Source organism: Prionailurus viverrinus, chromosome A2, assembly GCF_022837055.1.
Source record: "Prionailurus viverrinus isolate Anna chromosome A2, UM_Priviv_1.0, whole genome shotgun sequence".
NCBI lineage: Eukaryota > Metazoa > Chordata > Mammalia > Carnivora > Felidae > Prionailurus > Prionailurus viverrinus.
The window spans coordinates 60,270,564-60,294,476 of record NC_062562.1 but is presented as its reverse complement, the minus strand read 5'-3'; the positions used below and the strand labels follow the sequence as shown (position 1 = coordinate 60,294,476).

Genomic DNA, 23,913 nt, shown 5'->3' with positions numbered 1-23,913 from the left:
CTACTGGATTCTTGGCCCATGGCAGCCATGAGGTAGTAAGTGAGTACCATTTTAAGCTGCTAAATTTGGGGATGACATGTTGCATAGTAATAGAAGCTAATACAGTGTACAAGGAAATGCAATTTTCCATCTATCAGATTGTTAAAGATCAAAGAGTTTGAAAATAAACTACGTTGCTGAGTATTGGCAAGCAGGCATCTCCCTATGATGCTGGAGGAAGTATAATTGGTCCCACCTCAAGGGTAGGCGATTTGGTGATATATCTATCAAATGCATGATGTTTTGACCCAGCACTTCTACTTGCAACATGTACCCTACTCATTTACTCCAGCATGTAGCAAACGTCAAGATTATTCACTGCAAGGAACTGTAGGGGGCTCAGTAGGTAGTCATCCTGACTCCTGAGTTTGGCTCAGGTCATGAGCTCATGGTTCAGGAGTTCAAGCCCCAAGTCAGGCTCTGTGCTGAGTGTAGAGGCTGCTTGGGGTTCTCTGTCTCCCTCGCTGCCCCTCCCCTGCTCTCTCTCTAAATAAACAAACTTAAAAAGAAAGATTATTCACTGAGCTTTCATTAGTAAGACTATTTTAAGGTGTTGTTATAAGCTGAATCATGCACCCCTCCCCCAAAGTGCAGTCTTAACCCCCAGCACCTCAGAATGTGACTGTATTTGGAGACAAGGCCTTTAAAGTGGTATTAAATTAAAATGAGGTCACAAGGATAGGCCTTAACCCAATATGACTGGTGTCCTTACAAGAAAAGGAAATTTGAACGCAGACATGCACAGAGGAACAACTATATAAAGAGACACGGAGAAGGTGGCCATCTGCATGCCTCACAGAGAGGCCTCGGAAGAAACCAGCCCTGAGGACACCTTGATTTTGGACTTCTGGCTTCCAGAACTGAGAGAAAATAAGTCTCTGTTGTTTAAGCTGCCTGATCTATGGTCCTTTGATATGGCAGCCCTAGCAAACTAATAATTAAGTTTAAAAACACATCAGAAAAGAAATGGTTAAATAAATTCTGGTATATTTGTATAATGGAATACTGAACAACCATTTCTAAAAAAGGAAACTTTTAATGTATCTATAAAGAATATTGTAAGGTGAATATATTGTGTAGTGAATATACTGTATACTGTATACTGAATATACTGTGAGGTGAAAACACCAAAAGTCAAGAGTTTATATATGCCAAAACTTGAAAAAAAAGAGTGAGCAAAATATACAGAGACAGATGAACAGATATAGATATTTGTTTGTACATGCATAAAATATCTTTAGGAGGAAACAAAACCAACTGGGGCCTAGTGGCTGCCTTGTCCCTGTGCATATTTGTGAACCTTTTACATTCTGAACCACAGCCTCTTTTCTCAGGGAGTTCACATTCAAGCCAGGGAGAGCATCAGATCCTGCACATGGTAAAAAGAAATGGCAAATATCCCAACATCTATAGAAGGTGACATGCTGGTGAGGCTAGCACCTCAAGAAAGGATCCATGTAAGGCTGCCCATGTGAAACGGGGTGGGAAGGATGACGGAAGGCCTCTTCACTCAGGGTTGGTGGGAAAGAAGGCACAGGGAGGGGGCAGTCTAAGTGAGGCTGGGGGTTACCACACAGCTGACTAAAGCCAGCACCACTGGACAGAGCGGACAGAGGTCTGTCCAGTAGTGCTGGCTTTAGTCAGCCAAGCCAGTGTGGCACCACTGACTGTTTTCACCTTCCCGACAGAACCAACTGTACACAGGAACCCATCCACAGGGCAGGGGACCTTCTCCTCTTCTCAGCTCAATCAAGCCAAGGCAATCATGGCCATTCCATTCTCTTTGCCAATTTTTGGTTTTGAAGTAGGACATGCCCAAATCTGCCAGTGAGAAATTGAAGAGTTTTGTTGGGGATGCCCAGGAAAGGTTCCCTGTGCTTAAGAAGGAGGAACCAGGCGTAACTGGTGGCTCAGTCGGTTAAGCTTCTGACTCTTGGTTTCAGCTTAGGTCATGATCTCACAGTTCATGGGATTGAGCCTCACATTGGGCTCTGCACTGACAGTGAGGAGCTTGCTTGGGATTCTCTCTCTCTCTCTCTCTCTCTCTCTCTCTCTCTCTCTCTCTCTTCTTCTTTTCTCTTCCCCTCCCTGCCCACTCTCTCTTTCCCTCAAAATAAATAAATAAACGTTGAAAATGAGTAAAAAAAAAAGGAGAAGGAACCAGAGCAGAAGACCCATTCTTCTCCCTATGGATATGATGGGGCTATAAGGCAAAGCCAACTTTGGCTGCTGACTCGGCAGGAACTTGGAAAGATCCTGGTTCCTTGGAGTCATTGTGGGCCGGTTATGGTAATACTTTCCAAGCCTGGAATTACCCCATCTTGGAAATTCCATTTTGGAAGATGACAGACTTCCTTCTTATTTAATCTACTACAGGTGTTTTTTCTGGTATGTGTAGCTGAAACCATCCTAATTGATACAGCCAAGGTGAGCTCAGGATGTCTGGATGCCAGTTTGCGGAGTTTGGATTTTATTCCAGTCAGTAGAGAAATCAACAGAGGTTTTAAAATTCAGATCTGCAAGGCACCTGGGTGGCTCAGTTAGTTAAGCTTCTGACTCTTGATTTTGGCTCGGGTCATGATCTCATGATTCATGGGTTCAGCCCTGCATCGGGCTCTGTGCTGACAGTGTGGAGCCTGCTTGGGATTCTCTCTCTCTCTCTCTCTCTCTCTCTCTCTCTGCAAACATGCAGGTCTCTTTGTCCCTCCCCTGCTTGCTCTCTCAAAAAATAAACTTAAGAAAATAAAAATAATAAAAATAAAATTCAGATCTGCATCATGGAGTTCCCCCTGAGATGGCAGTTAGGCCATGACCTTCATATGGATCCAACAAACACATGACAAAAACTGTAGAATGGGTATTTCTGCCTAATTTTATCCTCTTAAATTGTTGCACTGACAGAATATCAATGACAACAGGAGTTAACAGCAGTTAACCTTCACTGCCTAGTGCCAGGCCCTGTAACTTCCACTTCACAGACCTCATAACAAACTTCTGGGCTCAGTTCTAATATACAGAAGAGAAAACAGGGGAACAAAGAGCAACTTGTGTAAGTGACAAAAGTCGGACTCAAACCCAGTTAGACTAGCTCCAGAGTCTGGACTCTCAAGCAATTCAGCTCACTGTTATACTGCCTCTCCCTATATAATCTATAAACCTGTGTGTGTACACTCTAAACCAATGTGTGTATGTTTAGGGGGTTGATATATATATGGATGTATATATAAATATATAAGTGTGAGGTGTGTGTGTGTGTGTGTGTGTGTGTGTGTGTGTCTGTATAGGGGTACATGCCCCAGTGACACCATACTGACAGAACATTCACTAAAATAGGCATCTTGCAAATCAGTGGTATTGAGAATGGACTGCAGGGAGTAGCACCTGAAGTAAGCAGAGCGGTGAGGAGGCTACCGCAGTGCTAACTAACCATGTCAAGAAAAATGTGGACTAGGTCACCAGGAAAAAGGAGAGGGCTGAGGGGTCTGGAGGGCACAGAGAGACCAAACATGCAGGCAGGGACTGAATCAGACTGGGATAGGCGCTCTGGTTTAAGAGACAGCCATCCTAGGGCTGGGCAAGGTCCAGGTGGATTCTGGGAGTGAGCTGGTGGTCACTGGTGCTGTGACGTCATGAGGAACTAGACAGCTGGGTACTGGAAGGGTCTTTGAGAACTCCAGAGTGGAGCAGGGCCAGGCAGGTGGTGGAATGCAGTGGGATGGTGGGGACTGTGGCAAATCGGAGAACATGGCCCCCTGGAGGCGGCTGCAACCATCCACTGTGCAGTGAGAGAAAGTGGGGCCAATTATGCGAGAGTTGCCAAGTTTCAAGACAAAACAGAAATTCAGACTTTTACATAAAATCTCTTGATTTTAGTGTTAGTTTAAAAAGAATTTAGGGGCGCCTGGGTGGCTGTCTGTTAAGCATCCAACTTCAGCTCAGGTCATGATCTTGTGGTCTGTAAGTTTGAGCCCCATGACGGGGTGCTGTGCTGAGAGCTCAGAGCCTGCAGCCTGCTTCAGGTTCTGCGTCTCCCTCTCTCTCTCTCTGCCCCTCCCCTACTCACACTGTCTCTAAAAAAAAAAAAAAAAAAAAAACAAAAAAAACAAAAAAAAAAAACATTAAAAAAAATTTAGGGGTAGGTGACTCAGTCAGTTAAGCATCCAACTCTTGATTTCAGCTCAGATCATGATCTCATGGTTCATAGGTTCAAGCCCCACATCAGGCTCTGAGCTGACAGTAGGGAGCCTGCTTGGGATTCTTTCTCTATGCCCCTCCCCCACTTGCTATTTCTTGCTCTCAAAATAAATAAATAAACTTAAAAAACACTTTTTAAAAATTTAAACCACCAGTCTTATTGCTAAGTGGTAGAACTGGGACTTAAATCCATGAGGGGCAGGGCCTAGGTTACCAGACACAGAGCCCCTGGAGCACTGAGTGAGACACAGGCCAGGAACTGTCACACACATCAGCCCTGCTTCTCGCAGTCTGCCTCACTCTAGACAGCCTTTGATCTCTGCTGACTGCTAACTAATAGGAGAGATCTAGCCAGTTATGACTTAGAATATTCTTAGGGACTATACCTTTCCAGGAAGGACTTCTGAAGACCACACTGATAAAAAGAATGACAGTGTGGGCAGTCATGACTTAGAATATTCTTAGGTACTATGTCCTTCCAGGGAGGACTTCTGAGACCATACCAATGAAAGGAATGACAGTAGAAGAACAAGAAAGTCAGGGTACATTGGTAACTTTTTTGTCTGATGGGTAATTCCCAGTTCCTCACTCTGTGGCATTTCGGTAGGGCTGCAAATCAAGGCACCCTGCCTCCTCTCCAAGAGTGATGACAATGTAGTCAGGCGAGCCAGAGAATGTTCTCCCTCAGGGAACAGGGACTGGAACAGGAGTGGACACCTGACATCAGGATCAATTTTTAGAGACTGATGTGGACATTGACAAAGAAGTCTCTCTTTTTTCTAAGAACGCATGTATTAAGTTGAAATTAAATGCCAAGGGCCATCTTCCCCTCTATGTACAGAATCCTACCTGAAAATAAATCATAGATGTGTGGCAGAGAAAAAGCCAGCATCCTGCTAATCATTTAAGCACCTGGATCATGCCATGCCTGAAATCTAACCCCTTACATATTTCAATTATATGAGCTAATAAATTGTCTTTTTAAAGCTTAACTTGGGTTAATTTTAGTCTCTGTCACCAGTAACTAAAAGAATCTTTCTCAATTTATAGAAAAATGGTATTTAAGAAGAGGACGTCCTGTCCCTTGTCCCTCAAGCTGGATTCAAAGTGTAGAGGCCTACTCTTCAGGTATGGCATTCAACAGTGCCCCCAACACCACCATTCCCATTTATTTTCCTCTTACCTGGAAATAGTTCAAAAGCATACCAGCCCCAGACAGTCCCAGTCCTGCAAACATGAAGGGCACCATCACCTGAAGGCCAATGGACAAGGCAGTCTCCCTGATGAACTCAGACCCTAGTGGTTTAGAGACCACCCTGTGCCTCTCAGACACACTCGGAAGTCCATCTTCTGAGGCTCCAGAGAGTCTTCCAGGGCTGAAGGCGTGTGGCAGAGCCAGCTCCTCTGGCTTCCGCTGTCGGGTCTCTGTCCCATCCATGTGAGCAGAGCTGGCAGCCTTAACCTGGGAGACACAAAGCAATAGTGGCTGATCAGCAGAGTTCCTGACCCCCATAGGACTGATACCCTGTAAGCCCTCAGGCCTTTCTGTCCAGCAGAGGCTGGCATCATTCTACCCAGTCAATAGCCCCTCGCTCAGGGACTGCTCCACATGGTCTACTGCAACCCCAATTTAAACAGTTTTTATTTAATATGCGCATGTTTGAGAAAAATAAAATATCACAGAAGAGAGCACTCAATATTTACTAATTCAAGTCAGCAAAACTGGTGGTATAGGTGGAGGAAAATTCTTTCCTCCAGAGAAGAACAAGATACCTAGCAAAAAATGTCAGAACCCAGTTTTTCAGAACTCTGGAAATTCACCAAAGCTTGGAGCAATGCAGGAGTATTTATTTAAAAAAAAAATGCTGAATCCTCAGCAAGAACAGCACATTGTTGTGTCCATGGTGTTTGTGATATTTTTACTGTGCCTTAGTCCCACCCCCTGCTCTGCAGCTCTGCAGCACCCTTAAAAACCAACAGCCTAGAAAGAGCAGAATGGGCTGGAGCTCTTTCAAAGCCTCATTCTCAAAGGACTATCGCTGTTTGACCTATCAGGTGGTTCACCGCAAAATGCCACTTACAGACTATCTGTATTTCACCTGACATTTAAAAAAATTTTTAACGTTTCTTTATTTTTGAGAGACAGAGTGCGAATAGGGGTAGGGACAGAGAGAGGGAGACAGACCCGAAGCAGGCTCCATACTGTCAGCACAGCACCTGATTCAGGGCTTGAACCCATGAACTGTGAGATCATGACCTGAGCCCAGGTCAACAGCTCAACCAACTAACCCACCCAGGTGCCCCTCACCTGACTTATAAAATTCACATAGTGTAAAAAACCTTTTCCCTGGGGGGTATTTATTGAAAACAATTATAAGCACTTCAAGACCTAAGGCAGTGGGTAATAGCTGGGGTAAATAACACAGAAACCAAAAGCCTAAAAGATAAGATGCCTAAATTCTGAAAAGTTCCTAAAAATCCTGGGAATCTAGAAGGCCACTCATGGTGAGCTGGGCATATGCTCAGGAAAGAGCCGAGAAGGCGCGAAGCTCTAACCCCCAGCTGATCTGGAGGCTCTGCATAAGCAGACGTGAAGACTAAGGCAGGGCTGTGAACGACAGCACTATGTACTGAAGGTGTGCCCCAACATGCACACAGAGCCTCCAGGCAAAGACTGAGGGACTCATCACTTCCACACACGGCATTCAAGGACATCTCTAACCAAGCATTACCTGACCACAGAGCAGAGTCCTCAGGAGCTAAGTACAACACAGAATACAAACCAAAGAAGTCATTTAGAAAGGTCGCTAAACCAACAACAGCTATAGAAAGCAGCAATAACAGACCCTCAAAAAGACACTGGCCCCTGAGATCTCCAGCCCTGCTCCAGCCACACCCTGGAAGTTGGCTGGCCTGCGTGACAGAAGCTTAAGGAATCAATATGTGGACTGAGCCCAGGGGTTTGGATGCAACTCTGCCAGCCCTTGCCCCTCATTGGTGTCATAGCCCTCATCTAACTTCTTACTGTTGGGCTAATAGAGACTGCACCAACAAGCTAGAGATGGGACAAAAGATGCATGCTGGGTCTCACATACCTCCTCTGGATGGGAGGATTATTAAGTATTGCCTGTATATTATGATAACCTCTCTCACATTCACAACTGCTGCTTACCCACTTTGCCCCCAGGATGGCTATATGACAATAAGGGAGTCAAGGGCGTTCAGCGCCTTCACCTCCCTCCACAAAGATTGCTACAAGGGAAAACCACCCACTCTCTGTCAGTTACCTGGTGCCCCAAGGACTAAGTATTGGACTGTAGAGATAACCCAAAATGTCAGGAACCCATGTGACAACAAGGGCTTCCAAAGAGGGAAGTCTTGTTACACTTACCTTCCTCAATGGGGGAATCTCGGGCAGGGAAGAGATACAGGACAGGGCCCTTCAAAAGGTTATAAAGGATACCCAGAACAGGGTAATATAAGCCATAAAGGTGACCACTCCCCCGGTAGCCTACCAGGGTTTGAGCCTTTCAGCCCTCAATCAGATGCTTACCAATTCCCCACTCCAACATTGGACTAACACTACCTTACCAGTCCTCCATAAAATAGATAATCACACCCAAACCTGCTGGATGTGCTTCCCCTCAGCAGGAGGGCTTACTTAGCCCCTCCTATCCCTTTTACCTAGGAAGCTCCTGAAAATCTCAAAACCAACATTTCTGTCTTAATTGGACCCCTGGCCACTGGGATCCATCTCACAAATGCCAACAATCTAATCTGTCCCTGAAGGTATGAACGGTACCTCTCTATACGGAAGAAATATAACCTTAAAGAGGAATACAACCCTATGTTCAACCCCTGGGGTGTTCTATCTATGCTCTAATTTGGCCTACCAATGCTTACAGGCCAACTGGACTCAGAGATGTTATTTCATCTTCCTAACCCCAGAGATATCCGTATACACTGAAGATCAGCTCCTAACAACTTTTAGCCCCACCTCCTGGGCTAAATGGGCAATCCTGCTACCCATTCTGATAGCAGCAGGAATTGCGACAGGAATAGGAACTGGAATAGGGGGCATAGGTTCATCCATAGGACTATACCATAGACTATCTCAAGAGCTAAATGAAGACATGGAACAGGTGGCAGATTCTCTGGTAACCTTACAAAGCCAAATAAACTCTCTGGCAGCAGTGACCCTCTAAAACAGGTGAGCCCTGGACCTCCTCACTTCAGAAAAAGGAGGGACTTGTATCTTTCTGGGGGAGGAATGTTGCTATTTCGTAAACCAGTCAGGAATAGTTACAACTAAGGTTAAGGAACTCAAGGAAAGAATTCAACATAGACAACAGGAAAATATCAATCAATGGAAAGGATGGGATCTCACAGACTGGGCATCCTGGCTTCCTGCCCTGGTAGGGCCCCTCCTCTCCATAATTTTACTTGTATCCATTGGCCCCTGTATACTGAATGCCATGGTATGTTTTATTGAAAACACTGTTGCTTGCCAAAGTACTCCAAGCGTTCCGAAAGTGCCAACCTGTATATTTTAGCCTTCTGAGAGTACCAACCTGTAAAATTGAAAGGTGATGCCTACTAAAAATTTTTTTAAAAGGTATCAAAGTGGGGGGAATGTTGGAGAAGTGGATAAAGTACACCAAAGATGGCTGACTGGACTAAAACAAACTCTGGTCTCTAGCTTAGAGACCCCTCCTCCAGTTTCTTCTTCCTTTGTTTGCTGTGCGCGTGAAAACTCCCACAGATATGGAGGCTGTTGGCTATAAATTACCCTCCCCACTTGCATTCTGGGCTGACACCTTTGGCGAAACAGTCTCCTCTGAGCCCACTAGTGTAAAATAAATCTCCAACCCACCAAGACCACTGAGTGCCGCTTGGTTTTTCCACCAGTGTTCCAGCTTGGTTCAGTAACATGTTCAAAGAACTTAAACAACCATCCCTGAAGAACTAGATAAAGTAAAAAAAATGGAGTCTAACCAAAATGGAGAATATCAAGGAGATAAAAACTATTTTAAAGAAGAACCAAATAAAAATTCTGGAGTTGTAAAATATAATGGCCCTAGAGGAGTGCAATGGCTGATCTGAGCAGGGAGAATAAAGAACAACTGAACTGAAAGCTAAGTCAACAGAAATTATCCAATCTGAAGAAAAGAAAGAAAACAGAATGAAGAAAAATGAACAAGTCCTCAGGGCCCTTGGGACAGCATCAAGCACACCAGCACGTATAACGGGAGTCTCAGGGATGAAAAAATAAAGGGGTCCAAAAGAATATTTGAAGACCTAATGCACAAAAGCTTTCCAAATACGATCAAACTTCCATATTCAAGAAGCTCAACAAATCACAAGTAGAATATAAGAGCACAAATTACAAGAGATCCACCGCAAGACACACCATTATCAATCTTCCAAAAGTCAAAGACGGACAGAAAATCTTGAAAGCAGGGAGAAGCAACTCTTCATGCACAAGGACTCCTCAGGAAGATTAACAGCTTACTTCACATCGGAATCCATGGAGGACAGAGGCAGTGGGATGACATGTTCAAAGTGCTGAAAGAATAAGACCTTCCACCAGCAGTTCTGAAAAGCAGAAAAAGGATCCTTCAAAAATGAAGGACAAATTAAGAGATTCCCAAATGAGCAAAAACCAAGAGAATGTGCCACTAGCACACCTGCCCTACAAGAAACACCAAAGAAAGACCATGAGACTGAAATGAAAGGACCTAGATAGTACTTTAAATTCATATAAAAAATAAAGAACACTAGTAAAGGTAACTACATAGGAAAATTTAAAAAAATGTATAAATGCATTGTAACTCTATTTTCTCTTATCCAACTTAAAGACAACTGCATAATTCAGTAATTATAAATCACTATATATAGGTACACAATATACACAAATGTAATTTGTATGACAGGAGGAGCACAAAGTAGGAGAGAACAGAGCTATATAGGAGCAAAGTTTCATATACTAGTGAAATTAAGTTGCTATTAATTTAAATTACAATGTTATCTAAGGAAGGAATTGTAATCCTCAGAGCAATCACTAAGAAAATAACTAAAATATATATTTTTTTAAAACAACAATGGAATAAAAATAATACATTAGAAAATATCCAACTAATACAAAAGAAGATAGTAATGAAGGATAGAGGAACATAACGAAACCGTAAGATATAGAAAACAAATGGGAAAATGTCAGGATGCTATCTTATCAGTAATTACACTAAATATAAATGGATTGGTTGAAAGTAAAAAGGTTTTTAAAACATACACCATGCAAACAGTAACCAAAAAAAGGGGGGGGGGAGTGACTTTCCTAGCATCAGACAAAGAGACATTAAAACAAAATTGTTACTATAGATAAAGAAGGGCATTTGATAATGGTAAATGCATCAATAATTATCAAAAAACATGACAATTATATACACCTACAATATAGCTACAAAATACATGAAGCAAAACCTGACAGAATTGGAGAGAGAGAAATACAATTCAATAATAATAGAAGACTTCAATACTCTACTTTCAATAATCTACTGAACAATCAGAAGATCGACAAAAAAAGGGAAGACTTGAACACTATAAAAAAATTAGATCATGCATGCATAGAACATTCCACCCAACAATAGCAGAATAGACATTATTTTCAATGTATACAGAACATTCACTAGGATAAACCACACATCATATAAAAAACACACAAAATGCAATAAAATTATAAATAAATAAAAGAAAATTTGGGAAATTCACAAATTTGTGTAAACAACACACCCAAATAACTAAAGGGTCAAAGAAGAAATCACGAGGGAATCATAAAATTTTGGGGATGAATTAAAATGAAAATATAGCATACCAAAATTTATGGGATGCTGGGAATACAGTGCTTAAACTTTATATATGAAAAAGCAAAAAATAAAAGAGAGAAGCTTATATTAATAAATTGATCTTTCACCTTAAGAAAAATGAGAAAGAAGATTAAACTAACACAAAAAAAGTAGAGGCTGGGAAGCAATAAAGATTAGAGTGGTAATAAATGGAATAGAGAATAGAAAAACCATAGAGAAAATCAACAAAACCAACAGTTGGGTCTCTGGAAAGATTGACAAAATACATAAACCTTTAGCTAAAACTGACCAAGAAAGAGCGAGGATGTAAATATTTAAGAGGGAACACTACTTCTGAACTTACAAATATAAAAAGAATTGTTTCTGTAGTGTAGTGGTTATCACATTCACCTAATATAAAGACAATAATGAGGGAATACTATGAACAATTGTATGCCAAGACGTTAGAAAATCTAGATGAGATGGATAAATTCCTAAAAACACACTAACAAACTAATTAAGAAGAAATAAAAAAATTAAGAGACCTGTAACAATTACAAGATTGAATTAGCAATACAAAAAATTCCCCCACAAAGTCCAAGACCAGATGGCTTCACTGATGAAGTTTACCAAGCATTTATTTTTTTTATTTTTTTTTTTTTAATTTTTTTTTTTCAACGTTTATTTATTTTTGGGACAGAGAGAGACAGAGCATGAACGGGGGAGGGGCAGAGAGAGAGAGGGAGACACAGAATCGGAAACAGGCTCCAGGCTCTGAGCCATCAGCCCAGAGCCCGACGCGGGGCTCGAACTCACGGACCGCGAGATCGTGACCTGGCTGAAGTCGGACGCTTAACCGACTGCGCCACCCAGGCGCCCCAGTTTACCAAGCATTTAAAAAAGAATTAACACCATCCTTCACACACTCCCAAAGAAACTGATGAAGTGGGAACATTTGCCTGATACCAAAATCAGACAGAGCCAACCTAAGAAAACTACAGACCAGTATAAGAGCCTTATAAATATACACACAAAACTCCTCAACAAAATACTAACAAAGTGATTTATGTGGCATATAAAAAGTCTTATACAACATGACCAAGTGGGATTTACCTCAGGAATGCAAAGTCGGTTCAATTTGTGAAAATCAATGTATTACACCATATTAATTGAATGGAGGAAGAAAAAAAAACATGATTCACTTAATAGATCAGAAGAGCATTCAGCAATATCCAACACTTTCATAAACACTAAAAAAAAATCACTAGGAATTTAAGGGAATTATTTCAATCTGATAAAGTTTATGAGAAACCCTCGGTTAACAAACTTAATGGTGAAAGATTGAAAGCATCCCCCTTAACATGAGGGACAAGACAAGGATACCTGTTTTTGCCACTCCTGTCCTATGACATTGTACTTGAAGTTGTATCCAGCACAATCAGGCAAGAAATGAAATAAAAAGCATCCAAATTGGAATGGAAGAAGTAAAACTAACTCTGTTTACAGATGACATGATCTTGTACATAGAACATTCTGAGGAATACACACACACACATACAACTTCAGCAAGGCTGTAGGATACAAGATCAATTTTTTAAAAGTCAGTTTTATTTCTATACACTAGCAATGAACAATCTAATAAACTAAGAAAACTACATCTGCAATAGCATCAAAAAGAATAAAATACTTAAAGGATAAAGGTAACCAAAAAAAAGTATAAAAACTTTTACCCTGAAAACTATAAAGCACGATTGAAAGGAATTTTGAGAAACCTAATAAAATGAAAAGATATCTTGTGCTCATGGACTGAAAGACTTATATTGTTAAGATGGTGATATTTCTCAAACTGATCTACAAATCCAATGCGTTCCTACAAAATTATATTCATCTTTTTCACAAAAATGACAAGCTAATCCTAAAATCCATACGGAAATGCAAGAGAGCCAGAATTTTAAACAATCTTGAAAAAAAGAATATACTTCCTGATTTCAAAACTTACTATAAAGCTACAATAATCAAGACAGTATAGTACTGGTATTAAAATCAAAATATAGGGGCGCCTGGGTGGCGCAGTCGGTTAAGCGTCCGACTTCAGCCAGGTCACGATCTCGCGGTCCGTGAGTTCGAGCCCCGCGTCGGGCTCTGGGCTGATGGCTCAGAGCCTGGAGCCTGTTTCCGATTCTGTGTCTCCCTCTCTCTCTGCCCCTCCCCGGTTCATGCTCTGTCTCTCTCTGTCCCAAAAATAAATAAACGTTGAAAAAAAAAAAATTTTAAAATCAAAATATAGATGGGGCACCTGGGTGGCTCAGTCGGTTAAGCAGCCGACTTCGGCTCAGGTCATGATCTCACGGTCCGTGAGTTCAAGCCCCGCGTCAGGCTCTGTGCTGACCGCTCAGAGCCTGGAGCCTGTTTCAGATTCTGTGTCTCCCTCTCTCTCTGACCCTCCCCCATTCATGCTCTGTCTCTCTCTGTCTCAAAAATAAACGTTTTTAAAAAAATCAAAATATAGATCAATGAAATAGAGTTGAGAATCCACAAATAAACCCATGCACCTGTGTTCAATTGATTTTCAGCCAGGATGCCAAGGCTATTTAATGGGAAGAGAAGAGCCTCTTCAAAAATGGTGCCAAAATAACCGGATATCCATATGCAAAATCATGTGTTTAGACTCCTACCTCAAACCATATACAAAAACTAACACAAAATGGTCCAAAGCCCTAAACCTAACAGCTAAAACTATAAAACATTTAAAAGAAAACGTAGGTATAAGTTTTAGTGACTTTGGATTAGGTAATGGTTTCTTAGACACGATATCTAAAGTAAAAGAAATCAAAGAAAAATTAAATAAATTGGACTTCATCAAAATTTAAGTTTTGTGGGACACTATCAATAAAGTAAAAAGACAATCCACATAAAGAGAGAGAATATTTGCCATGTAATCTGATAAGCATCTAGTATCCCAAATTTATAAAGAATACTTACAACTCAACAATAAATCCAATTTAAAAACTGGCAAAGGAGAATGGCCAATAAGCACATTAAAAGATGCTCAACATCAGTTGTTAGGAAAATACAAGTCAAAAAGACACCACTTAGCATAATGTTTTTCAGGTTCACTGATGTTGTTACATCAATGAGTACTTCACTCCTTTTTATGGCCAAATAATATTCCACTGTATGGATAGAACACATTTGGTTTATCCATTTACCATGTCATGAACTTTTTTTACTTTTTGGCTATTACATGAACATAGAACATATGCAGGTTTTGTGTGAACGTGTGTCTTCTGTTCTCCTGAATTATACATTTTGAAGGGGCAAATTTTATGGTATGTGATTTACAAATAAATAAAAAAATTCATGAATTATTTATGGAATAGGTGAAGAAGCAGAACACTAGCAGCTTCCCAAATTCTGAGCCCCTAACAATAACCTTTATTCCTTATCACAGGGGTGACTGTCCAAACTCTGGAAAGAATCACTCCTCAGTTTCTGTATCATCCTTATTTAGTGTTACCAACTAAGAATACAGCCCTAAATAACAGTGTTGTGCTTACATTGCAATTTAGATCAATAGTCACATTCCACTTATTCTTCAGGTGTGGTGTCTTTTACCTGACATGAAGATTCTTGCATTCAGCTATGCTGTAGAACCACAATCCATCTATTCTACTCCTGAAGAACCATCCCTTTCCAAAAAAAAAAAAAAAAAAAAAACAAAACCAAAACCGGATTGCTTTTTAACACAAAAGTAATGTGTTAATAAGAAATATAATTTAGACACACAGAGATGTAAATAAGGATGTTTAAATCACTGACAATGTTACTGCCCCCAAATAACTAATGCTAAATCTAGTGTATATCCTTCCAATGTGTACACACACACACACACACACGTGCTATTTTTTTAAATCAATGTCCTAGATACTGGGTCGTTTTATTTCATAAAATGTATACATCTGTCCACCCCTATTTTTAGCATGGATATAATTTTTATGTAATTTCTCATGTCATCCTTGATAGTTCACCCAGTGGTTGGTAAAACCTTTTTTGCCAGAGGATTTATAGACTGAGGAAGAATAGAGGAAAGAACACAGCAGGGACAAGTCGCTACATGTTTTAACTCCTATCCAGCCCAAGGCCACCAGCCCCAGACCCCCATTGGCAAGGGACCAGGGGCCCTGCACTGAGTACAGCACTTTTATTAAGTCAACAGAGATGCTGGGCCTGTGAGGACAGCCTGAGCTGTGAGCAATGAGTAAGGAGGACACAGGAGAAGCCTCACATCTTTGGGGACACGATTGAAGGTAGAACAGTCCACACACACAAGGCTACAGAACCTGGGTGAAGGCAGGCTTTGCTCAGCTTAAAAAAGCAATAAACTACAAAAAAAAAAGAAGATGGAAATTACGTATTACACCATGAGTCCCCCCTCCTAAAGGCTTTACAGCAGACCAGCAGCAAAACAGGAAATGTCTGCTCTTCTTGCTACAGAGGTACCACCCTGGCTCCTGCCCTGGTTCTTCCCCTACAGAAGTCACCCTTACCTCGTTGGTCCAGGCCCAGGTCATTCATTCGGACTGAGGCCCACACTCCATCTTCCCAGTGGCTTTCTTGCCCTAGACCCTCTGAGCCTGAACCTTGAGGCGAACCAACCATTCTTTTTAAATTCACCACAAGCTGTGCAGCAACAGTGGTAAACTGAGTCAGGCACACATAGGAGGCCTGGCCACAGTGGGGAGGCAGGTAATGGTGCTGGGGGGTGGAGGGGAAGAGTCCCAGTCCTACCACCACTGGGAGCTGATGTGGGAAACAAAGGCAGAAGGAAATGGCATATAGAACTAAATTTCCTAATAACCTGCAGCCCACTGACAATTACTTGAGGCTGGCAGAATAAAACGTTTCTCCAGGAACTCTTTGGAGCTAATGCTTTGCTACAGGGAAAAACCAGCTTAGCTCGACAATGGCTAGGCCTCTGGTATCCTAGGAGTCTTCTTTGGCATATGAAAATCTCACTGGAAACTTCCCCTGGACTTTACCTCCCCCAGTCTCTCCTCATGGTCCCAGGCAGCTCTTCCTACCCATGGGTCCTGTCCTCGTGCTTCAATAAAATCACCTTTTTGCACCAAAGACATCTTCAAGAAGTCTTTCTTGGCCGTTGGGTCTGGATCCCTTGAGCCCCACTATCACCCCAAAACCTCATCCGGAGCCACATACAGAACAATCAATAGGGTCTCAGGTCCCCATTCTGCTATCCTATGTGGCTCCCTTCAAACCCAAGGGAAGAAAGGATGCTTAGTAGAATAGGGTTGGGGAGGGGGCAGTCCCTGGGTCCCTGCAGTGCCAGATACTTAATCTCTTTAAAAAAAAAAAAAATAGACACAGCTACCCAGGGACCCATGCAGCAGCCCTTCATATCCTTTATGCTCACAAATCCTGAGAAGGGCTATCACTGCCTCTCCCCTGGGCCCTGGAGCCCACCTTGGCCTTCTCAAGAACTAGCATTAGCAAGGGTCTCCTTTCCTGCCTTTTCAGTTTCTCCGCACTCCCTCTGCGGGATCCTCCAACAATAGGACCTTGCACGAGAATCTGTCTCTCAAATAAGTTCCCTGGACCCCAAGCCATCCTCTAGCTTGTACCCTATTTCTCTCCTCCCTTTCAGGGCACAGTGAAAGAGACATGTCCATACTGTCTCTATGTCCTTGCCTCTGTGCTCAATACCCATTTGGCTCCTTCCTGCACACGTGGTCCTTGCCGAGACCAGCGGTCACCTGCACGATGCCAAACAATCCCCACAGACCTCAGTGTGCCCAACGTCTCAGCCAGATTCACTAGGGTATGAGAGACTCAAGGACTTGAGACTTGCCCACCGTGGCCTCCCCACATCCTTGTCCCCGCAGTGTGCCCCTCACCCCTCTTGCATGTGGCTTTAGCCCCTGCTCCTTTTTCATCCCTTCTCCTCCCTCCTGATAAAGTCCAGTCCAGCCTGCACAGAAGAGCTGCTGACCATCAAGAACAACGCCCTGCTCTCATTTCCGAAAATGGCCACACTGGTGCTGCCCCCTTCCTGCTACATCTACAGTAACTCTGACAAATACCTTCCCCCTAAAGCCTTTAAAACATTCTGCCCACCTCCCCCTTGTTAAAAGGCTCTTCTGGAGTCTTCCTTTGTTCAGCACTCTACAATAAAGGCTAGGTTAATGGTGCTGGGACCGATTTTGTTTCTCCTGGGCTCCTAGTGTGTGCATGTCAAGAAGCCTTTGATTGCTGAGGCATCCATTTCAAAGGCAGCTCCTAGCAAATCAACCCCAGAAGGTCACCCCAACCCATGAAGCTCCCCTTTTAGCAAGTCCTGGGTAATTTAGATCACTGACTGCTTGAGTGACTCTGCTGCTCCCTTCCCTTATCCAACTTCTTGCTCTCATGTTTTAAGCCATCCGATAATCAGTGAACCCATGAAACCCTAGTTATCCTGTCCCAATAAATGCAGAGCTCCAGACCCACACACCCTCCCTCTCTCTCTACCTTAGACTGCACTGTGTGGCTGAGTGGCCCTCGGGCATGCCATGGACCTTCCAGGACCTGTGAGTAATAAATCTTGTTCTCCAAAGTTCCCTGATGACTGTGCTAAGGCACTTCCTGCAATAATATAACAAGAACCACAAAGGCTGATCCAACTTCAACAATGGCTCCAGGAGGGGAACCCGCAAGGGGATCACCACAAGTAGTATAGTACCAGCAGGCATTCCTGGCCTGTAGCATCACTGTGGAAAGGCTGATACAATGTCACACCATTCTTCTTCCAGCTTAGGGTTGCCAGATTTTGCAGGTAAAATGGGACATACTTATGCTGAAAAGTGAGTCACTGATTCTCTCAAATTCTGTGTTTTATCTGGCAGCCCTTCCCAGGTTTCCATGCATGCCTCATTTTGTCCTACTCCACGGGTGTCCTGTCTCTTTTCCTGGTGTGGCTTCTCCCTCTGATCTCTAACGCTGACACTCCAGACTCTCCTCACTTGTCTTCTGTCTACAGCCTGTGTGTGGACCTCCCCCAGTCCCAAGCCTGAAGTAACAATGATACACTGCTACTACCTCCCAATCACGTCTCCCGGCTCGGCCCTCAGCCCAGGATCCAGACACGGAGAGCCAACTTCCCACTCAGCGGTCTGAGAGTCATTTCAGGCACCCTTGGCCTAACACAGAGCTTGCAGTTTCCCCATTCCACCTCTTAATCTCATCTTTCCCATGAAAGGCATCACAGCCACCCAGCCAGTCAACACAAGAGGCGCGGATATAAACAGAAAGGGCTTGGGGTACAGAAGGTATGGATATAATCCTCTGGACTTTATAGTAAGTCTATATTGTTCAGACTTCTTCCCAATGGATGTGCACTATTAAAAAAAAAAAAGAAAAAAAAAACCTTTATTTTTTAGAGCAGTCTTAGGTTCGCAGAGAAATTGAGAGGACTGTACACAGAATTCCCATATACCCCTGCCCCCAACATCCCACACGAGACAGGAGCATGTTACAACTGATGAACCCACACTGGCACATCATGATCACCCCAAGTCCAGTTTACAGTAGGGGTCATTCCTGTGTTGTACAGTTGATGGGTTTGGACAAATGTAGAATGACATGCATCCATCATTATATCACACACAGTAGTTACACTCCCCTAAAAATCCTCTGTGCTCCACCTATTCATCCCTCTCCTCCTTTGGTGCATGAATGATTTATCATCCATTCAACAAATGTTTTGTTCCTTCCTTTTATGCAAGGAGTTTTCTAGGCACCAAAAATGCAGTGGAAAGCAAGACAGATAAAGGTCCTGCTCTCAGGAAATTTGTATTCTAGAGGCAGAGACAGAAATAAACAAGAGAACAAGTAAGTGAAAAAGATAAATACTGTGAATTGACAGGGACTATCCTGGGAAAGTGTAGGGTAGGGTGTGGATGGAGGATCAAAGACTCAAGAAGAGAGGGTGACATTTTAATGAACCCTAAGTATAAAAAAATTTCCCCTGTGCAGGGGTGCCTGGCTGGCTCAGTCAGAAAAGCATGCAGCTCTTGATCTAGGAGTTGCAAGTTTGAGCCTCACACTGGGGGTAGCAATTACTAAAAAAATACATAAATAAAACTTAAAAAAAAAAAGCCAACTGTGCAAAGATCTAGGGGAGGAGCCCTGCAAGCAGACAACACTGAGTACAGAGGCACTGAGGTAGGGCAAATTTGGTGCTTCCAAGGAAGGAAAGGCAAAGAGGCCAACAAGTCTGGGGTATGTAGATACAAGAGGATGGCAGGAAAGGAGGACAAGGCAGCCAGTCACCTAGGGTCTTACAGGCAGAGCAAGGAGTACATGCTTCTTCCTCAGAGTGACTGTTTATGTTTTCAAAAGACAACTCTGTTGCTTCCCCCACTAAAAAGGGATCAGGGCCCCTGAGTGATGCCAGATGACCCCCGTGAAGCCAAAGATACACCCCAGCAAACCACAGAACATTGAGAAATGATAAATCACTGTCTGTTTAAGTCCCTAGGTTTGGCAGTACTTTGTTATGCATCAAAAGATAACTGACAATGTTCCAGCTCTGTGATTTCATTTACAGTTTAGCTGCCCTCCTCTGGGGGTGAGAGATGGTGCTGAGCTTAGGACTGCCAATGTGGGAGAAAAATCTTAGCTGCCCGTGACACTATGTATTTCAAAGATAGTTGGGTACAGAGCATCAAAACGCTGGAAGTCCATGTGAACTCTAACCTTAAAACAAGATGTATTTTCTGGCTCTGACACTTCTAAAAGTAGTCCAAAGCAACAACATGTTCCCCTAGCCTGGGGGCCATCTATCTCTGCACTCAGATTTTCATGTCTAATACTCAAAACAGGACTCTTGGAGGACAATGAATCCCATAACTTGGGGCAGGAGAAAAGATGAGACGGCTCTGGAACCCTCTGGGGTTGCTAGAAAATAAGATGCTTTCAAAGGTGTCAGAGGAGGGACTAAAATGACAAAGGAACAAAATTGTAAACAGACTACCACTGTCAATCGGTGACAACTTCAGCATCTAATAATAATATAGTATAGTTACCACTTCACAAGTTGAGTCTGCAAAGGACCATGAATTCATTATGATATCAAAACAGAAAAGTTAAATTAATACAAAATGTATAAAGCCAATAATGAACAAAATAAATCAGCAGACAAAATCATTCACTAATTAAAGTCAGCAAAGGATGAGATACAGCCTACCAGAGAATCCTTCCTTTGTTGACTTTAGTCAGCTGCTTTTGACAACTTAATCACAATTGCATCGCTTCAGGAAGACTCACGCATGTAAGCAGGAAGGAGTGGAAAAGTCAAGACAGTGCTGGGAAAAGCAGGAACCAGAGGAAGGGGAGGAGAAATCACCCATCACCACAGTCACAGGATAACCAGGGAGCTGGAAGGCTCACCAGCTGAAGGGCACAGATCAGACAAGATAACCAATTAAAAAGAGGCCCAATGGGGAGCCTGGGTATCTCAGTATGCTAAGTGTCTGACTTTGGCTCAGGTCATGGTCTCACAGCTATGAGTTCAAGCCCCATGTCAGGCTCTGTGCTGAAGGCTCAGAGCCTGGAGCCTGCTTCACATTCTGTGTCTCCCTCCCTCTTTGCCCCTCCCCTGCTCATGCTCCATCTGTCTCTCTCTCTCAAAAATAAACATTAAAAAAATAAAGAGGCCCAAAAGCGTTTACAAACACTAGACAATTAGAGAAGCATGAACCACAAAGCTTCGTTCTCTCCTCCCAAAATAAGTAAAACCCTCTGGATGACTCACTCATGGCGGTTGGATTCAGACAGAATACAAATGAGTTTCTAAATATGCCAAGAAACCAGGTAGGCACCAGGAGGCAAGTGCCAGCAGCCGAGCTAAACTGAAGGGTTCCCTGACTGCTAAGAAAGAGGCCTCCTCTCAAGGTGTAGGGCAGAGCTATGGGGACCACACAGAACAGTTCCAGAAGAAACTTGTGTGAGGGAAGCACACTGAAGAATGCCCTCTAAACTCATCAAACGTGCACCAGAGGCCCAGTGTGGTCAGCACCCATCAGGCATTCCCACCTACCCTGTGCCCCTTACAGTGTGGGGCCTCTGTGATCCCCCAGCAGGGACCTCACAACCCTGTGGATGGTAGTCAAGGGCACTCAGCTTCCTTGGGAACATGGGTGTGTGTCAGAAGGAGAATGTGTTCAGATGTCATTTGCATCAACAGAAATGAGTACAGATGAACACACCAGGTCCTGAAGGACAGGCCTGCTGGTGAAGGCGGCCTCTGTTGGGAGAGTGGGCTGTGGATGCAGGAAAACCCTGTCCTGTAGCCCCCAGAGAGGGGGAGAACTGGGGGGGTGGCACTGACTCCAGGGCAGAGGTTCCCACCCAGCCTTTCCCCCAGAGGACACAATATGGAGGCGGTGCCCCAGGACAGGCCCCCACAACAAAGAAGTACTAAGGTGTCAGACCCTGCCAAGGTGTCAGAGTGTGGAGTGAGAGCCCTGCACAGCCCGTGTGCTTGGAGCCCCTTCCTCGGGCGCAGGCCTTGAGAAGGGCTGGGCAGGGGGACCTGGGCCCACCTGGCTGCCAGTCACAGGAATCTGTAAGGTCATTGCTCTTGCAGATGCCTCCTGGGGAGTCTGTACCCATCAGACTGAGGAGGACACTGATGCGCAGCCTCCCCATGAGTCAGGGAGAAGCTGGCCTTGAATCTAGGGCCTTTGGGCACCCTGGGGCCAACACATCAGGTCTGAGACCTGGTCACCGGGACCTCATACAAACCAGTGCTCACCACAAGGCAAGAGACAGGCCAGTCCTAACTCTTCACTGCACAGCCAAAATGCTGGAACCGATCGGCTCCACTCAGCTGCCCACTACCTGCTGTGAGGCCAAACTACCTCTGGTAGTTTTATAGGAGACCTGGTTCAGTGGGAGCACCCTGGAGTCTGCCCTGAGGGTCTGAATCCCAGCTCTTCCTCTTCCTAGATGCTGGTCCTTGGAAAAGTGAAATTTCTGTGCCTCATCTGTTAAATGGGGACAAGAGCACCAACTTCACAAGGCTGTGAAGATTAAATGTAATAATGCACTTGCATCACAGGGCACCTGGCTGGTTCTCCCACTTCAAATCCCTCAAAGCTCTAATGTTTCAGACCAGTGCCTCTTAAATTATAGCGGCATCAGAATCAGCTGGAATACCCACCTGGGTAGTTTCTGATAAGTAGGTGGGGGGACAGCAGGCCTAGTAAGCCAAGATACTGGATATGCAGGAGAGAGAGCCTCAGAAATTCGTGAAGACTTGCCCAACCCTCAGTCTGGATTTCCCCCCGCCTCCCCGCCCTCGCCCCAGGCACCAAACCTGCCTTGGGCCCTGGGTTTGTCTCCCTCCATCCCAGGTCTGTCATCCAGGACCCTGCCCTGGGCCCTTACCTGGATACCTTCCCAGGCGCCCCCTCTGCCCAAGGCCCCTCTGGGACCACTTTCTCTTTCCCCTTCCCGTTTTCCCTTATTTTCGCCTTCTTGCAGGCCCCTGGCCTCCCACCGGACTCCCCCCCGCTCTGGGTTCACGTCCTCTTCTGCGTTGCCCAGGCCCCGGACTTTCCAGGTGTGCCCCACCCCGTCCCGAGGTCCCCCTCCAAAGGCCCTGGGTTTACTCCCTCTACTGCTCATCCCCCACTCCGCGCCCCAACCCCAGCGCTTCCCCAGGGCCGGGCCTCCTCAGTGTGACATGTCCACCCACCCAGACCGCCCCCTTTGGACTCTATCGCCGCTTTACCCCAGACTTCCCGCACCCCTGCCCAGGCCCGCTTGGGGCGCAGCGCCATGTTTACCCGATCCCCTCCCGGGCAGCAGCGCGCAAGAGGCGAGCAGAAGGCGCGCGGGCCAAGGGGAGGGCTCAATGAGGAAACAGGGAACGCCAGATCTTCAGGCCACCATACCCAGCCGCCGCAGAACATGGCGAAGGCGGGCCTAGGCGGGGCCTTGGGCGGAGCCGGCTCTGGAGGCAGGGCCCTGACGCCCAGGGCCCGAGGGAGGCGGGCCCCGGGTGCCCCCGCTGCAAGGTCGCGGTGTCTGACCCCCACTTCGCTGGAAAGCAGGGCCTCGCAGACTCCACCCCCGGGCCCAGGAGTTTGGACTTTGTGGTGGGGACAAGCGTAGCCAGAAGTCATTTCCAGTCTGGGTAAAACTGAACACTTCCTGAGAGTGCCAAGCTCCTCTCCTCCTTTGTTGCAGTCAATGCTCAATGCTGGCAACAGCCCTTGCGGGAAGGTCATATGCTGAGGCCTAGTTTACAAAGAAGGAAACCGAGTTTAGGGCTGTGAAATGAGGATCCCATCTGTAAAGGGTGTGTGAAGACCAGCCATTCTTAAGGAACAGCTGCTTCGCCTGCAGCCAGAGCTCCATCAGCTCTCCAGGATACCATTTTGTTCTTATGTTTAACTTCTTTATTATGAGAAATGTTTACTCACGCAAAAGTAGAACAATAAAATGGTCCCACACACTGATAGGCCAGCTTCTATCATGGTCTGCCTCTTGACCTTTTTTTTTTCCTGTCTATATCCCCCTACACACACCTTTTGTTTGTTTGTTTTGTTGTTCTCGGAGTAATTTTTTTTTTTAATTTTTTTTTCAATGTTTTTATTTATTTTTGGGACAGAGAGAGACAGAGCATGAACGGGGGAGGGGCAGAGAGAGAGGGAGACACAGAATCGGAAACAGGCTCCAGGCTCCGAGCCATCAGCCCAGAGCCTGACGCGGGGCTCGAACTCACGGACCGCGAGATCGTGACCTGGCTGAAGTCGGACGCTTAACCGACTGCGCC

General features: G+C 44.5%; 1 protein-coding gene across 2 annotated transcripts in view; it reads right to left on the bottom strand.

Moving 5' to 3' along the window:
* LOC125160637 (solute carrier family 41 member 3-like) overlaps positions 1 to 23,054 on the bottom strand; it is a 96,462-nt gene extending 73,408 nt beyond the window's left edge. The window contains exons 1-2 of one of the 2 annotated variants that reach the window (XM_047849777.1): positions 22,922 to 23,054; positions 5,417 to 5,695 (exon numbers count right to left, since the gene is read on the bottom strand). In XM_047849777.1, the coding sequence (XP_047705733.1) occupies positions 5,417 to 5,695; positions 22,922 to 23,047 (405 nt within the window). In that variant the 5' untranslated portion in view covers positions 23,048 to 23,054. The remainder of the gene's footprint in view (positions 1 to 5,416; positions 5,696 to 22,921) is intronic. The other variant, XM_047849778.1, reaches the window with a different exon arrangement.
* Between the last annotated feature and the right edge of the window lie 859 nt (positions 23,055 to 23,913).